This window comes from Capronia epimyces, assembly GCF_000585565.1.
Source record: "Capronia epimyces CBS 606.96 chromosome Unknown aczIQ-supercont1.3, whole genome shotgun sequence".
NCBI lineage: Eukaryota > Fungi > Ascomycota > Eurotiomycetes > Chaetothyriales > Herpotrichiellaceae > Capronia > Capronia epimyces.
The window spans coordinates 1933304-1950580 of NW_006912906.1; the positions used below are offsets into that span (position 1 = coordinate 1933304).

The window sequence follows — 17277 nt, forward strand, 5'->3', positions numbered from 1 at the left end:
TGATGACTTGCCGCTGCGGAGTTGACTGCTTGCCCATTCTGCGTATCTCAGAATCTTACCCAATCTGGATCGAGACGATGAAGCCTCTACCTATCATGTCACGTCCTCCGCGCTCTCCTCTGGCGTCCGAGCGGACTGATCTGTGCGTGTGTCAGTCTGGGTTTTTCGACGCCCAGCTCCGCTCGACGCCATATTGCTATAGTCACCCGCAAAGACCAAGTCAGCTTGACTCTGGCCATCTCCCGCCCAATCCGGTCGAGGTTCAGCATCACGCTGGTTGTTTGGACCATGTTGGCTCAAGTTTATGTTTTTGCTCGACCGAGACGAGTTGTTGCTAGCCCTGCATGCACACACACTGCCTACACACCATCCACGCCTGTCTCTCTTTATCAAACTCTTCTGTCCTTGTCCTTGGTCATACTCTCTCAAGGTTCAGCCGAGGCCTTCTCGTCGATTATAGTTGAGCATCCTTCCTTTCCCAGTGGCTCGTGAGCATTTTGCTGCATACCTGTTGCTCGCGGTGGTCTACCGCACCCGCTCAGTTTCCTACTTCCACGGAGCGATGTCAAAAGGATGGCGGGTTTCTCATCTGCCTCCGCAACGGCAATCTCACTAGTTGTGCTCTCTGGTTGTTGTGTTCTGGTCCGGCTGCTGGCTCGCATCGCCTTTGTCCATCATGTCGGACCAGATGATTGTCTTATCGCACTTGCCTGGGCGTCCTCTATGGCCCTGGCAGTGGTTACGCATGAACGTACGTACATGGAAGCGTGTGTCACCCGGATCTCTCTTATTAACGGTTGATGGCAGATAACCATGGCGGTTCGGTGACAACACAATCGGGTCAGGGCGGAGTTCGTCTAACTAATCTGTTGAGGCAACTGTGGTCGTCAAACATCACCTACAACCTCGCTGTCCTCCTACTCAAGGACTCACTCCTGTTCCAGTACCTTCGCTTCTCCATCGATGTCGGTTACCGTCGTGCATGCTGGGCATTGGGCACCATCATCACCGCCTACGGGGTGGCTGCTTTGTTTGTCAGCATTTTCTCATGCCAACCCATCTCGTATAGCTGGAACAGCAACGTCCCGGGCGGCAAGTGCATAGATTTCCTCACATTCTGGTTGTTCAATGCCTCCTTCAACTCGGCCACCGACATCATCGTCTGTGTGTTACCAACTCCGGTCCTGAGGGCTTTGCGATTGCCTAGAAAGCAGCTGGGCATTTTGGCTTGTATATTTCTGCTCGGCGCATTGTAAGTTGCGCCCCATTCATACCACCAGCTACCTTGAAAAGGCCTCATACTAATGGACTCTATCATAGTGTCTGCATAGCATCCATTGTCCGGCTATTTGCGGTGTACAGTGCGACAGTAAACAACCAAAACGACCCGGCCATCGCAATCTGGTCGGCCGTGGAGGTGAACATTGGAATCATCTGTGCCTGTCTGCCGTCTCTCCGACACCCAGTAACCCAACTCTGGCCGCGCATCCTGGCTCGACATCAACGGCTGACGGCTCACGAGGCGTCGTCAGAATCCCCCACCAGTATCGGTCTGACCACGCGACCGAAATATCCTGACCCGAGCGTAAAGTGTCTCGACGATGACCTGTCTCGAAGCAGCAGCCTTCAAAGCGATGTTGAGATCCCACCGATATCTCAACCCACGCAACCCGGCGCCGGTGCGAGGGAGATTGCCGGTGTCGACGCTTCGAAGCCTCACAGCGTAATCGGTACACATGACCAGGCCGCTCCAGGCAGCACCACCGATGCGCATGTCTTTGCGCCTACCCACTGGAAAAGCAGTTCCCCAACGATCTCGACCGTCACCGAATTGGACGAGCCAACAGACGAACCCGACTCCGAGCCTGCAGACAGCACGCCAGACACCGCGAGACCTTTACCACTCCCACAACTGCTCACGGCCCCCTCACCGGCTGGGCGCCCGCTAGGTCCGCGTCCGCCTACACTACAAAAGCAGATCGAGCCTCCAAGCCCTGCTCCGGCGCTGGCGCCGCCACCGCCGGTGGTGACGAGAAGCCACAAACGCAGCAAATCCAAACGCATGGGCCAATCTTGCCCTGTGGTTCCTCTAGCTTGTATTCCTGAATCCAGCGCCTCCAATACTCCGGATTCCGAGGATGGATATCAAGACGGAGCAGAACGTGACCGTCATCAGAGCCAGGACGAGGATCAGCATGATAATGACCTCGCCCTCTCTCGAACCTCCAGCAGCCACCTCAATCGCGAGCCGACAATCGTCATCCCACCGCAGCAATATTCACGTCCTCAACCGCCTGGATCGCCCAGCTCGACATACACCAGCACCTCCATCACCACAGTTAGCAGCAACCGCAGCAGTAGCCATCTCATGCCATGGGACCCAGAATGGGACGGTCGTGCCAGCTACACTAGCAAAACGTACAGCTACGAGATCCTCGGTGGGCCACAGGCGCTAGAATCTACGTCGTCAGATTCGGCGTCAGTGTCTGCGTCAGTGTCTGCGTCAGCATTAGCGTCAGCGCCACAGTCGACGCTATCTCCGACAGCAGCGTCGAGGCCGACCTCGCCCCTGGCAAAGGTGAAATCGATGGCAATATCAAAGATAGCGGCAGCTGTCACATCCCACGACCGAAACACCTTAGGGATGATACATGATTCGAACCAGGGCTTTGCTTCGTCTTCGGCCTCACCTTCAGGCTCCAAACAAGCGTCTCCTTCTAAATTTGGTCCGAGACCGGCTCCGGCTCCGACGAGTCGTCCTGGTTCTGCTCGTCCAGACGCTGGCTCCGGTCTCGGTCTCGGTCTCGGTCTTGGGGTAGGCCTGGGCGTAGACCTCAGGTCAAGTGGGAAGTCGAAGTCGAAGTCTAACCAGACCTCGAATCCGACTTCGACTCCGACTCCGAGGTCAGGCATTGCCTCCCACACAACCATGACCCCGAGTCCGAGTGCGAGTGTAGAGGTCGTCGGGACGGACAAATATACCCGCGAACAGGCACGGCGCGACCTAGAACGCGCGCGGCGCAAACAGCGTGAACACGAGCGCGAGCTCGAAAGGATCCAGGAGCGCGAGATGCAGAAGCAGAAGCGGAAGTGGAACCGTGGCGGGGACGGAGGTCAGAGTGATGGTGAGAGTGGTGGTGAAAGGCCCCGAGGACCTCGAGAGATGAGGTGACACGAACCCGAGAGATGAGGTGAGGTGACACGAGCCAGAGAGATGAGATGGGTCATGAGTCATGAAAAATAGAGCTGGGACAAAGCTGAATGAGACAGACCTAGAGAAGCGCTTCTCATGCATGCTCTGGTCAGGTCAGGTCAATTCGGCTTCTTTTCCCTTTTCCTCTCTTTTCTTTCTTCCGTTCCTCGAGGCAGCCCAGCCAACCTTCACCTCCTTACAGCATCGACGATAGCCTTGCAGCGCCGCAACATCTGATTGTTACCTCCTTACACCAGACGATAGCCCTGCAGCGGCGCAACATGCAATATCTGATTGTTTATTTATATCTATCTTTTCTTCTGTACGCCATGCACAGTCACCGTCACAGTCAGTCACCGTCACCGTCGCCATCACGCACGAGCTACGATCAGATACGGGGCAGCTTGGACGATCACCGTCGCCATCGCCATCACGCACCAGCTACGAATTTCCATACTGCCGGGCAGCTTGGACTGGACGGCAAGGGGAACATGGGAAGAATTGGAGAATTGGAAATGGAGAAATGGAGAATGGAGAATGGAGAATGGCGCTGGCGTCTGAGATCATGATGAGAATTAAGTTCAGTTGTATAGGTCTGTATAGGTCTGTATGTGCATGTGGACCCAATCGGGCGGGAGTCAAAGTCAGGTACATATCTCCATATATATCTCCCTACCTATCTTAGGTACAGTACTCCGTACAGTACAGTATGTATCTCTACATATTGCTGGTCTATAGCGTATTTAGGTACAGACAACAGACACCCAAGCAGTTTACACGGAATAATGGTACAGACACCCAAGCAGTTTACACGGAATAATACATCTACAGGTACGGAGTACATCTACATCTATATTGCTAACGCTAACGCTAACGTGAGGTGCCTAGCGGTACCTACCTACCTACCTACTGTACCTACCTGCAAGGCAGTTGTATCACAGCTCACACATCACAGCTCACAGATCACAGCTCAGGTCGATCATGTGTCGTCCGGACTATGTTGTATGCCTTCTAATCAATCGATCCCATGCACCTACAACCGAGTTTCGGCTTTGGACCTTAGAGACCGCTACTAAACTTGGAAGAAAGTCATTTCAATTTCGATTTCAATTTCATATAAATGGGGGGTCGTTTCCAATTCTGCAATTAAATAATCCAACTCTAAGTCCAAGTCCACCTCGTAATGGACCTTAGAGGCCGCTGACTTGGAAGAAAGTCATTTCAATTTCATATAAACGGGGGGTCGTTTCCAATTCCGCAATCAAATACCTAATCCAAGTCCAAGTCCACCTCTTAATGAGAGATCGAGCACAAGCACGAGTACGAGCACCTAGCCACAACCATGGCCATCGCCACACCTCCATCTCCATCTCCCTTGTCGATCCAAGATACATCACAACACGACCATCGCTCTCGGCGCCTTCCCTCCAGATTGAGTAGGTAGATCCTCCTTTGGCGTATAAAGTACATCGTCGCGCCTCCATGTGTCGAAAACTTCGAGCCAGCACATGCTCGCAAACTTCACTAGTTCTCTTTCGCGGTCGGGAAACCTGACCCGCGGGAAAGACTCACACGCGGTTTCAACGACGCTGCTCAGACAACACTCTACACCTCCAGTAGAGCGGCTTTCTCGTCGACTGTGCCAACCTCGACACCGACCTTTTGAGCCTTGGCTGCCTCGTTCCTCGCGATACGCTTCTCCATTTTGTATTGCATCAGCGTACCCCACAAGAGACCAATGTTGATCTGAACGGGAACGACAATGATAGAATATTCCAGCGTCTTTACATGGGCCAGGTCCATATCCGCCAGGATCTGGAAAGCACCGTAGCCGAAAGAGGTCGAAACCAAAATGCCTCCGAGCAAGAACAAACGCACCAACCAGTTTTGCCGAGTGTTCTTGGGGAAGCTCTTTGACCCGATCGTGCGAGAATCCACGTAGATCAAGGTCTGGATGGTGTAGTAGATGTAGGTCACGAGGCTGATGCCAATGCTCAGAGGGAGGAGGACCATGTTGATCTTCTGCAGGATCTCGACGATTTTCTCGGTCTTCTTGGATTCAGACGAGGTCACAGGCACCCACCACTAGGATCGAGTTAGCCGATAGTACTCTCGGAGGTGGATTGGACAGGCTGGTCTCGTTGACAGCGAGTTGGACATGACTTACGCTGAAAAGGGGCACGAAGACAACCATGAAGACGCACAGGTAGAGCCAACTGAGAAAGTATCCGACGCTATATGCAATCTGTGCGCTGTCAGTCTGTATCTTGGTCGACTCCTCAAGACTCGTGGATCTGAGGCTGAACGTACTCCAAAATCTTCCGGGCCGGGAGCAGCATATCCTTGACGACCAGCATACACCATCTGGACCGGGCCGACACGGATGGCTTCAATCAATGCCATCAGCAGAACGATGCTGCGGACCTGCTTTCGCATCATGCGGAGGTGATGCCGGCGGATTTGGCCCCAGCTCTCGACATCGGGGCTCGACGACGGCGATGGAAGGCCATTGTCTGCGGCTCGGCAGCGTCGCGACCAGGAGCACGGCATGGTGATGTTCGACTGACGGCGGTGAGAGTCTAATTGCATGGGACGGAAATGCTGGCACAGGAGAGAGGGATGGATGCGAAGTGTAATCTGATTGATCTTTAAGAAGGTCGAGATGGGCCAGAGACGTTGCTGTTGCTGTTGCTGGTCAGGCTGAGACGGATGTCAGATGTCACCAGACGGTTGCCTGAGTGCTGAGAGGTCGCCGAGTCTTACGTAGTGCAGCGGGCGCAGGACCCCGGAGAGCGACCCAAGTCACGTGCCGGAGCTTCCCCTCATTTGTGGGCGTCTACTCCGTACGAGTAGTAGGCCTAAGGGCCCTAAGGCTTCTTTCTGCCTGCGCCTCTTTTGCCTGCGCTGTCAACCACCCCAGCTTCATGGTAACAGCCTTACTCAGGGCAGTGCTATTATTTCTTCATTCCAGAAAGCCTCCGTGAGGCCATCTATACCAATACTCCGTACACCTCCTAGTCTGATTCTCGACCTACTCCAAAAACACCGGGACACCGTACATCACAGGCGCCGCGCCGTTCAAGTACTTCAACAAGCACTCGTCTCGCGCTCCGGCTAGAGCCTGATCCAGAGACACCAATCCACGCTTCTTGACGCTTTGTTTTTCCCTTTCCCTTTCTGCCTTTCCTCTGCCTTCTTTGTTCGCTGTCTTTGGCTCGTCCTTCACTTCGACTAGCCCCCACTCGCTCATCAATTTCATGGCAAACCGGTCAATGTCACGATCTGTCACGTCCCAAAGATTGCCCACCACAGCAGGACTGCCGCCGTTGAGATAATTCCAAGGCATCCCGTACGGCTCGTACACTCCACACTCGGTCAGTTTGGCACTGCTGCAACCCATGAGCAGTGTCACTGCACATTTGTCCAACCTGCGGATCCTGCCGCCTCGGATGTACTGGGCACCGCCACCGTGGCCGAAGTAGAGCATTAATGGGCCGCCGTGTAAAGCATCTTCGAACTCTTTCTCTTGTGGTGCTCGGTTGACAATGGCCTTGAACTGAGATAGCTGGCTCCCAAATACTTCCCCGAACATCTCTTGCGTCGATGTCAAGTCGGAGGCCGGGTTGAGAATATACGTCCCTCCAGTCACAGGAACCACATAGCCGTCGCTCTGGGTAGCTTGTTGGCGGATCGCCTGCAACCTTTCCCAAACCGCACCTAGTGATGGCATTCTCGACACCGCTTGGCCCTTGAGGCATGACAGAGACTCCCACGGGAAGGCCTGCAATTCCTTATCCAGGACCAAAATCACATGTGAACTTTGCGTGCTCTTCGTGCGTCTGGACTTTTCGTCGTGGTATGCGTGCAAGGCATCCAAGACCTCGACCACCATGGCGTCGAAGTCGATTTCGTCGTATGCGTTCCGCTCGCCATTGAACTGCAAAATGTCGGTGACAAAGTAGAGTAGATCCGTGATAGCGTCCTCGAGCTCCGCTTGTCGGGGGTGTCCCAGAGTCACAAACAGCTCGAGTACATGACTGTGGAGCTCGACTTTGGGTCCTGCCGCTTTCGACGACTTCTGGCGGGAGGGAAGATGCCTGTTGAGTGTTCTTGCAAAGCTCTGTCCGAACTTCAGAAGCGCAGCCTCGTCGGTGTCGGGTGCGGCGAGCAGCCCCCGAAACCCTCCAAACCAGACATTCTCAATATTGTCCAACAGGGTTGCAAGCTGTTGATCCAACGCCTTCCGTTCATCATACCAGGATCTCCTTACAGACTTGTCAGCCGAGCTCCCTCTCGAGTCGTGAGCACTTGAATTGGCCTTCGCAATGATCTGCAGGAGCTCCCCTTTTGCACTGTCGAAATCAAGGTCTTCCGTTTCGGCGTCCGACGAGTCTGGTCTGGTCAGAGGTATTCTGACGATGAATGGCGACCTCCCTGTACTCAAACGGGAAACAAGCAACTCGCTCCGGTCTTCGTTAAGGCCAAAGGCGACAATCGCCCAAGAGGCAGGCAGTAGATCTAGATCCATGTCAACGTCCTCACTAGCTTGAGACACATCATCCCCTTGGAGGCGTGGCCAAGATTGTATGTCGCTCATCTCAGCTGTAGCTTGCTCGCTCAAGGTGACGAGCCGTTCTCGGGCTCGTGCCAGATCCATCGGACACAGCTTGTCAAGCACCAGTTCCAAAGAGGACGTCACAAATGGTTGTCCCAAAGCTGTGGATAGTAGACTGATTTGCGTCATAATCTTGTGTACCGTGTGAATAATGTCGGAAGAGATCCGACCTTGCGGACAGTCGTTCACTGTCGACAAGATATGATAGGCCTCCAAGAGGAGTGCTTTGCCGTCTTTGATCTTCACTTGATCCGCACCCTTTTGCCTCGGTTTCTTGCTCAGCTCCGTGGGCTTAGCCATTCGTACAAGTAAAGCGCCTTCAGGGACGAATGACACTCTACCGCTTTTTCTTGCAGACCTATATCTCACCGGAAGTGCCATTGCGGTTTCTGCGAGGACGTTGTTCTCTGCGTCCTCGGAAAACAGCTTCAATGCCGTTTGTACGAGCCCGAGAGCGTCCGTCATTGACTTGCGTGGGTTCACGAGGTCACCGTCGGCCATGGAGCCGGGCCCCGTCTCAAACCCGCTGGCACGGGGGCATTTGAACAATTGCAACTTGGCTTGCAGAGCAGCCAGACTTTCGTGCAATGTTCGAAGCTCCGAACTCAGTATCGAAGAGCCTGCTTTACTTTCCGTTGATTTGGCGATAGCGGGAGCTGTTTTACTCCTCGGCTTGACGGTCGTTTTCCTAGCAGGAGGTCTCACTGCCGTTTTGGAAGGCTTCTTTTTGGCGACTTCACCGGCCTGCGTGCAGTTCGAACGAATGGCTTCGGCGTTCAAGTGCTGCCGAGCTTCGACAAAGCATCGTTCTGCCGAAGAGGGATCTCCAAGTAGAAGGTGAGTGTCGGCTTGATTGATGCAGATGAGAGCTTGATTCAGCCGAGGAATGTTCTCATGCCCACCCGCCGACAGATCATCAAGGCCTTTTTGAGCCTTCTCATTCTGACCAGCACGGGCATGCAGTAGAGCAACATTACTGAGGAGGCTGGCCTCAAGGACCGACCGCCCTGCTTTTCTGGCGACCTTGAGTGCTTCTTCGTACAACCACGCTGCCCCCTGATAGAGGCCACAATGTGCGTTCAGAGCTGCCAGGTTGCTGAACACCGAGCAGTACAGCCTGATTTGCGGCCAAGACCCAACTGCATTTGCTCTTAACCATGGACTGTGTTGGGAGGAGAGGTTGAGCTTTGAGAGACCCAGGCTGAGGCTCTCCAAATCTCCATCTGCCGAGATCCTTTGAGATGACGGCGCGTCAGACGTCCACGCTTTTTCAATCGAAAGCCAGATGCCTCCAGCAATCTTGGCAGCCTGTCTTCCACACGTCGTGGCCTCCGACAGCTGGCCTCGGTTAAAAGCTAATCGAGATACTAGATAGGCAGCCTTGCAGAGAGCAGTCTGTTCCCTTAGCCGGGACTTATTGGAGGGCGACGCGTCGGCCCTGTCCCGATTGTCCCACGCGTGGCGTGCACGATCCAACCAATTCAAACACAATTCGACGTTGTCAATGTCAATAAAATGTTCTGAATAGTCTAAGGCGAATTCCACTTCGGAGAGACCATGGGCCTCTTCAAGGCCTAGCATCTTCTCGGCTGCGAAGAAGGCTTTCTCGGCCGAGCAAATGTCCTGAAGAGACTGGTGAGCCCTCCCAATCCGTAGGAGTAGATTCGCCTTCGATAGCTCGGCAGATTGCAGCCCGAGTTCCATAACGTGATAGAGTGCCTTCAACGCCATGAGAGCAATGTCAGAATCGTCGAATATGTCGGCGTACTCAACGCTAAGCTGTAACGGAAGGATGGTGTTCTCGATATCGGCAAGAACCTGTTCCACATCCGCCTTGGTCCTGCATGGTCGAATGATGTCAGAAAGACGCTTGACATTCTCTTGCAGAGCATGTTTTGTGATCCGGCCTGTGAGAAAGCCGAATTGTAGCGTAAACAGCGAGCGACAACCGGGCTCAAATGCGCGGAGGAAGGTGTTTCCTCCTATCTTCTGGTCCGAGTCCGGCCTCAGCCAAACGTGAGCAGCATCAGCCAAGAAATCCAAGACTGGTGTCCTCTTTCTCAGCGCAGAGTGCATCAAGCTGTTGGCAAATTTCAACTTGTAGACATGATACTGGGGCTCGCCTAAGAGTTGGAAAACGAATTCCACCTGTGCTTTCCAAAAAGACAATTGATGGTCAGGCAAGTCTTTTTCAGCCACGGCGTATATTTGCTTCTCAAGCAGCACAGCACGGTGTATCGGAGGTAGTGATGGGTTGTCGTAGAACAGATCGTGGCTCCCTGCAGGCACAGAGCTGTTGAGCGTCAATCGGGCATGCGTAACGAGATTCCTTGCTAAGGACTTGCAGTTCGAGTTTGGCTGAGACCATGCCGAGTCGAACCGGCCGTTCAAAAGTAGCTCAACCACTTCGCTGAGCGTACCCTCCTTGATGTTGAAGTCGATCGCTTTTTGAAGCATAGACTTGGCCATAGCATGATCGCCCATCTCCAGATAGCACGTGGTCAGCTTTTCGTATTTGAGACCTAGGTATGCTGCCTTCTGGTCGACGAATGGCAGTCCTGGGATTCCTTTGACTGATAGTTCTAACGTTGCCGCTTGTTCGGATAACTTCCTTCGTTGTTGAACCAGTTCGAGGAACCGGACCCAGAACACATTGGAAAGTCGCACCTTCAGTTGACCGACAGCCGCACTGAGAGTGCTGGTCGAGAGCAAGCCGGAGGAATCTGCGAGAAGGAAATCAATCACAGCAGAGCATGAGCGAAGACTATCACACGCCAACTCTTCCATTTCTGGCGTTCGGGTCACAGAACATTTCTCTGTCGACAGGACAGCCTCGATGTTCTTGATGAGCGTGGTCAAAAATACCTCCGGTCGTGCTTTACCTGGACCGGGTTCTATGTCCGAAACGGTTGCTTGTATTTGCCGACAGAGAACCCCGGAAGAGGTGTACATTAAGTTGACGATTGCCCTCTGGAGATTTGCTGTGGCCGGGTCCTCACCAGGTTCTTTTCGCTTTCTCTCAACGACCATCATGACCTCGAGGGCTGCTTTGCGAAGATAAGCGGTATAAATAAGAAGCCTTTGAAGATGTGCAGCTGTCGGGAATCGTGTTTGGATGAATGCAGCAGTGGTCCGCTCGATCGCGCGCAAGGCAGCCTCTGAGTCCTGCGGAAAGAACTTCAACCGTGAGGCAGACGAGTAGCAGCAAAAAATGAGGGATGTGACAGCGTCCGTGCTGGCGATTTGCTCTTCTGCGAGTGTCAGAATCTCCGGCTGCGGATGAATGCTTGGAGTGGGCTGTAAAAGACTCTCAGCCAGTCCATGAGGAATCGAATCGTCGCATCCCGCAAGCTTGAGGAGCCTCTGGAATGACCGCAAGTACCGAACGACGGAGGTTATAGCTGTCTGCGAGCTGGTCTTAGCTGCAAATAGCCTTTTGACCGCGAGATGGAAATGTCGCCAGACTTCCGATTCCGGGTCGGGCGAATGGCCCAGGCGTGTCCACGACTCGAATTTCAGTCGAAGAGCAAGACAGAATAGGTCGAAAAGATCCTCCTGAGACACCGCATGGCCGTCTGGTTTTAGCCCCAGGGTGTACAGTTTGGAAAGGGCTAGCGAAATAGTCCGAAGTTGCAGACCTGCTTGCTCAGAGCTGTGCAGTCCTTTCTGAAAGCCTTGCATACTCATCCACGCCGGGCTTCCGACAGTCTCCAATTGAAGTGCATGGACGAGTTCTTTGGTGATCGCTTTTGGACCCAACAGGAGAGCTAAACGAAGTCCCTGGCTTTGCATTGATGTTGTGAATCCAAAGGTCGAAGCTTGATCCACAGCATCTGCTCGAGCAAGCAAGTGTCTGGCGATATTTGCTTCGCCTACGGTAGAATGTACTTGCGTCGTCTTCTCTTCCAGGTACCTGTGGTATACCTCGTAGAGCTGACATTGTGCCTGGGCCACCAGACCCAGTGTAATAGTCCTGTCGAGCAATATCAAAGAGGCATTTTCCAATCCCGTTTCGTGTGTTTTGCCCTGTACGTGATCTGTGTCCTCACATCCCCTCAGATAATGCAACGCAGAATGCGACATATCCGCCACCACTCTCCAATCAAGACTTTCACTTTGTACTGCGGCCTTCTTCTGAGGTATAGCATGCTTTTTGCCTTCCCTGTTAGGGGATCGTTCCTGAAGGGCTCGTTGGACACTGGGTAGTCGGAGTGGCGTGGTCTTTGTGATCCTGGATCTTGAAGCAACTTGCTCGGCCTTAGCGGCTTGACCAAGTTGTTTCAGTGTAGAATTGAAAACCTCGGTTGCGATCTTGCGGCGGTCTGCCGACGACAGTCGTGGACCTTTTCCGTCGGAGCTTTCGTGGATTGGAACCTTCGGTGGTGCATTGCGACACCTTTTGGAGGCAGCCGGCGCAGGATTCCGAGCTCTCGTCGGTCTCTTTGAGACCTCTTTTGTCGCGGCAGGGACCGTGCCATGTTTCTCCCATACGTCAAGCCCGAGGATTGTGCGCAGGAACCTGAGAGTGTGTGGTGTGGGCGCAGGCAAGTTGAGTTCGGTACGGATATTGTCCACCGTCAACGGGGCAGAGCAACTCTTAGCTCCCGCCATATTCAAGAAAAGATGATCGCGCTACGCATGTCGTAGGATGATGGCCTGTCAGCCTTGGACGTACAACGCTGTTCGTCTGGCTTGACGCTTGACAATGAGAGAGCGCGTTTTTCCCGAATCGGCCATGAAATCAACACGGAAACGCTCCCGCAGTGCCAAGCATGGTTCGAGATCCACTCAGGCTGCATCTCAGCCTCGTCTCTCGCTTCTTAATGAGGGATGGTTAGCCGGGAAGCATAAAAGCGGCACCGGATTATGCCGCCTTATCAGGTTAGAGAAGGATATTAGAACAAGGCGGCGTCGCTGATGCCGCAGCCCGTTTGAGGCATGAATTTATTTTGAAAAGAGTGCCATTGACCCAGGTCCCCAAGCTTGCTAACGACCTCGTCTGCTGTATCCTTGATGTTTTCTAGACCCTGTTGACACACCTCCCGCCGTGCAACATGAAGCCGCCGCGCTCGGGTCATATACTACATGCTTGTACTTCACGAAAGCCGGCCGTCAGAGTATGGAATTTCCAGGTCTCCGCCAGGCCATACCTGCCACGACGACATCAGCACAACTCCTCCCAAACAAGTCGCTTACCTCGGCTCGCTCAGCCATCCATCTGGCATTCGATTGTTCCCCGAAGCCTCCGCAGTAGATTCTCTGCATCGGACTCGTCGAAGAAGAAAAAGCCCTCAAACCCGGCGAGCTATTTCATATGGATTTACCTTCTGATAGGATCTCAGGCTATCCGCATCATGGGGCTCAAAAATGACTTTGCCAACTTTACCCGCCAAGCGGACATCAAATTGGAGAAGCTGAGGGAGGTGGTTCAGAAACTGCAACGCGGAGAAGAGGTGGACGTGGAGAAAGTGCTGGGGACTGGGGATGAAATCCAAGAGCAGGAGTGGGAAGAAGCACTGCGAGAATTGCAGGAAGAAGATAGAATATGGCAGAACAACGCAAGGAAGCGCCGTGAAGAGAAGGAACGAATACTCCGGGAGCAGGAAGATGCTGATCCCGTCAACACTTCTCTGGACAAGACGCAAGGCACAGCAGCCTCCACGCCAGAATCGTATACGTCCGGGAGCCCAGGATTCTATTGAAAGGCGGGGAGTTTTTATCGTATCAGCTTTCAACACATTTCCACGGGAGGCCAGTAGTACAGCCAGCTCGAGGTTAGCCTGTTGATGGGTATGAACCCCGGAGGAGATCTCTTGGAGTGATGGAACGCAACAATCCTGAACGTCTATCAGAAGAACTCCACAAGTCTGCTCCAGCATGGTGTTCGAGGATCGCCCCAGTTCCGCAAAATGTACTTTGCCTTGGGGAGGTGCATACGACGACTGTCTTCAGTTCAGCGACAGTTTCCCTACTCCAACCCCCTTATGAGTTTGCCAGCGCAGTCCAAATTGCACTCCTGCAATTGGTGCACACCTGGAGTTCATCACCACTCATCCGATCTTTGCCAGCAAGCGCAAAATGGAGACGCGTGTCCGTCATTTGCCTCTCCGAAGCCGATGTCTGTGCAGGAACGCCCATCGACCTTCATCTCAACTCCGACATCTCAAACACATAATCTGCCTGGTCGTACAGCCTGGGGCCGATCGAATTGACCGCGAACTGTCCATATGTGACATCTTAATCGGCAACGGGAGGGGGGAGCTCCTACCCGGCTCCTCACAGTTTACATATAGCAAGCCGATTGGCCAATTGGGGCATTATGCCGTTGCATATTGGCGGTGAGTTGAAGGACGAACAGGATGATGGGCCGTTATGACGTGCTAGGCACGGACGAAAGGCAGGGTATGGACAAAACATTGCAACAGTCTATTTTCATGATCGACAGGTTCGGCTCTTTGGTGAAGCCATGCGGCGGTACTGATCTTGAGTGTTGCACGACGTCAGGTCGATCGTGCTTTAGACGCGCCTCAAGCAAGTCTTTATACAGAGAGAAGAGCCACATAGAGAGAACCTTGAGGTACGAAGGATATGTGCAAGACCCGCCAATTGGGATCGCCATGCAGAGGAAGCCGAAGGATACAGCGCAAGGTGACAGGGGCCCGGCGGAGACAAGGGGCATGTCAGGACATGCATGGTTGCACATACAGTATCCGTACTCCGTATATACTGCTTAGTACGCATGGACACTCATGAATGTACATCCTGCTTAGTACGGATGGATACTCATGAATGTACATACATCCTGCTTAGTACGCATACTCACGAATGATTCGCCTTTTGTGGCTCATCTCCATCTCGTTTTCGGGTATGATGTGGACCGAATTACAATCCCTAGACCTAGACCTAGACGATACACAGACACCAAGGAGAAGGGCTGATTTTATATTACGGCAACTGCATACAGGCATCTAACAGGTGGTGGTAGTAGTAGTGATGATGGTGGTGGTGATGAGGCGATCCGATCTGCAACAAGGGCGACAGACGTCCCCATCTTGGCAGCCAATCAGCGATGCTTTCGCCGAAATTGGGCGAGGCTGCGATCTAGAACAATTCTCCTCTCGGCCACTTTGGGCGAGATGAGAGGGTATCCGGCTCTCGAGTACCACATGCTGACATACCCGCACTGATGATGATGAGATGATCTACGATTGAGCGGATAGGTGCCTCCGTAGTCCATGCATACTAGAAACACTGTCGGACAGGTCGGAAGGGACTGAACTGCCGTCTATAAAGATGGGAGGGGCCCGAACCCGACGCAGCTGAGGAGGACTGTCGAGCCAGGTTCAAGTTCTGATTTCAGGTCAACACGCAGTGAGATCGCGACTTACATCCCCAGCCCGATCTTGAGTCTTGAGTCTAGAGTCTAGTGTCTATCGACGTCGAGTTTTATCGTTCAGTTCCATTCATCCATACGTCCACACGTCCATACCTACACACCTACACAACATGTCGTCGGAAAACGTGGAGATCTTCTGGGCCAGCCGGCCCGAGAAAGAGATCGTGCCCGACAAGACATTTGCACGGCGGGTGATCCCGACCCCGTCGTCGTCCGACCTGCAGGACGGCCAACTCCTGGTGGAAACGCTGTACGTGTCCCTCGACCCGGTCATGCGCAGATGGCTGAGCGAGCCCTCGCCCCCTCTGGACCTCCACATCGGCGGCCGAATGCTCAGCCCGACGCTGAGCCGGGTCATTGCGTCGCGGTCACCCGACTACCAGGCTGGTGACCTGGTCACTTCGTGGGTCGGCTGGGTCAACTACGCCATCGTCGACGCCGACAAGGTTGACAAGGCCCCTGTGCCGGAGGGCGCCAAGGTCAGCGATGCTCTGGGCCAGCTCGGACTCACAGGCCTGTCGGCCTACTTTGGCATGCTCCGGATCGGCCGGCCCAAAAAGGGAGAAACAGTCCTGGTCAGCACCGCAGCTGGCGCCGTCGGCAACGTCGCCGCCCAGATCGCCAAAATCTACGGCGCCAAGGTGGTGGGCATTGCTGGGGGCAAAGACAAGTGTCGCTTTCTTCTGGAGGATCTAGGCCTGGACGCCGCCTTGGACTACAAAGCGCCGGATTTTGAGGCCAGGTTTGCCGAAGCCGTCGACACTGGCATTGACGTGTACTTTGACAATGGTGCGTTCTGTCTCTTTCCCCTAGATATGCCGGGCTGTACGAGGTGCTAGCAGACGAGTGACTGACATACACCCCCTTTCAAGTGGGTGGCAAGATCCTGCAGATGGCCATCGACAAGGCAAACAGGTTCTCCCGCATCGTCATCTGCGGCGCGGTGAGCACCTACAACCAGGCCGATAGCAACGGTAGCATCGACGTAGGTTATCCCGAACATAGCTTGCGTTTTGCGTACCCTTCTTCTCGTCCAAACACCAGCACCCGCTAATGCAACCGTCATCAGGATACCCTCAAGCTCGCCTTGAAGTCGATCACCATGCAAGGGTTCAGCGTCCTCGATTACATTTCAGAAGCCGACATCGCTCGTGCCGATCTAATCAAGTGGGCGCAGGAAGGCCGGCTGCGCCGCGTCGAGACCGTGGTGCGAGGCGGGTTGGAGTTGGCACCGACTGCACTGGCGGACATGGTGGCGGGAAAGAATATGGGCAAGATGCTGCTGGAGGTCAAGGCGGCATGAGTCTTCGAAGTGGTGGCTGCCCTCGGCCAGGTACCGCGGTCCCAGGTGCTGTGCAATGAGATGGGATGGCAGATGGCAAATCCACGACAAGAATACACTGTGCAACACAACGACAGATGCCTTCAATGTCATATCCATATTGCAGATAGAGGCATGACGCAGGCGAAAGGACAGAGGACGGGGCTTCAGCGGTATACGGAGTACGAAGTAGTACGGAGTAGATACATTGCCCGTGGGTCGCGCACAGCCACAAAGGGATGAATCAGGACTGTCGGCCCGGTGGATCAATCCCGATAAATTCAACCTCCACGGTCCCTGTCCCTGTCCCTGTCCGTGCCCACGTCCAGTATTTTAGTCAGCACGCCGTCGATAGTCGACAGTGGCGAGATGAGACTGATAGTAGAAACACTACTCGATTCTTTGCATGTCCGGCGAGACGTGGGTTTAGGTTTGTCCTTGCTGCTTGACGTTCGACGTTCGACGTTCGCAGGTCCGGCCCCCTCAGGCTATATAACATGTACCACTGTTCAATCTGCAATAAGCCATTCAACCAAGGTGCGTTATTTGTTATTTTATCCTCTCCCTCCAACCCGCCTACCTAGATCCGCCTTGTTGACGAGCGCTGGCAGAGTTGGCGTGCAACCGGCACTTTGAATACTGTCGTCGAACAAGAGATCGACCTCGACTCCGTGTTCGCCCTTGTTGTGCTTGCAGTGAGGCCAAGGTCAGGTGCAACCGGCTGCCTCGCTGCTCGCGATGCCTCCGTAAGG

General features: G+C 53.8%; 5 protein-coding genes across 5 annotated transcripts; 3 read left to right on the forward strand and 2 right to left on the reverse strand.

Moving 5' to 3' along the window:
- Positions 1-800: 800 nt before the first annotated feature.
- A1O3_03978 (uncharacterized protein) lies at positions 801-3172 on the forward strand (the record flags this gene model as incomplete). Its single annotated transcript, XM_007734110.1, has 2 exons — positions 801-1252; positions 1321-3172. 2 exons carry the CDS (start codon positions 801-803, stop codon positions 3170-3172), a joined length of 2304 nt encoding a protein of 767 aa, XP_007732300.1.
- Positions 3173-4798: 1626 nt separating this feature from the next.
- Positions 4799-5743, reverse strand: A1O3_03979 (uncharacterized protein; the record flags this gene model as incomplete). Its single annotated transcript, XM_007734111.1, has 3 exons — positions 4799-5278; positions 5361-5438; positions 5504-5743. 3 exons carry the CDS (start codon positions 5741-5743, stop codon positions 4799-4801), a joined length of 798 nt encoding a protein of 265 aa, XP_007732301.1.
- Positions 5744-6224: 481 nt separating this feature from the next.
- A1O3_03980 (uncharacterized protein) lies at positions 6225-12419 on the reverse strand (the record flags this gene model as incomplete). The annotated part of the gene is made up of 1 exon (XM_007734112.1): positions 6225-12419. The coding sequence occupies one exon, from the start codon at positions 12417-12419 to the stop codon at positions 6225-6227; it is 6195 nt and encodes a 2064-aa protein (XP_007732302.1).
- Positions 12420-12862: 443 nt separating this feature from the next.
- On the forward strand, positions 12863-13510 carry A1O3_03981 (uncharacterized protein; the record flags this gene model as incomplete). Its single annotated transcript, XM_007734113.1, has 1 exon — positions 12863-13510. One exon carries the CDS (start codon positions 12863-12865, stop codon positions 13508-13510), a length of 648 nt encoding a protein of 215 aa, XP_007732303.1.
- A 1804-nt stretch (positions 13511-15314) lies between these two features.
- A1O3_03982 (uncharacterized protein) lies at positions 15315-16507 on the forward strand (the record flags this gene model as incomplete). Its single annotated transcript, XM_007734114.1, has 3 exons — positions 15315-15993; positions 16077-16189; positions 16274-16507. 3 exons carry the CDS (start codon positions 15315-15317, stop codon positions 16505-16507), a joined length of 1026 nt encoding a protein of 341 aa, XP_007732304.1.
- Between the last annotated feature and the right edge of the window lie 770 nt (positions 16508-17277).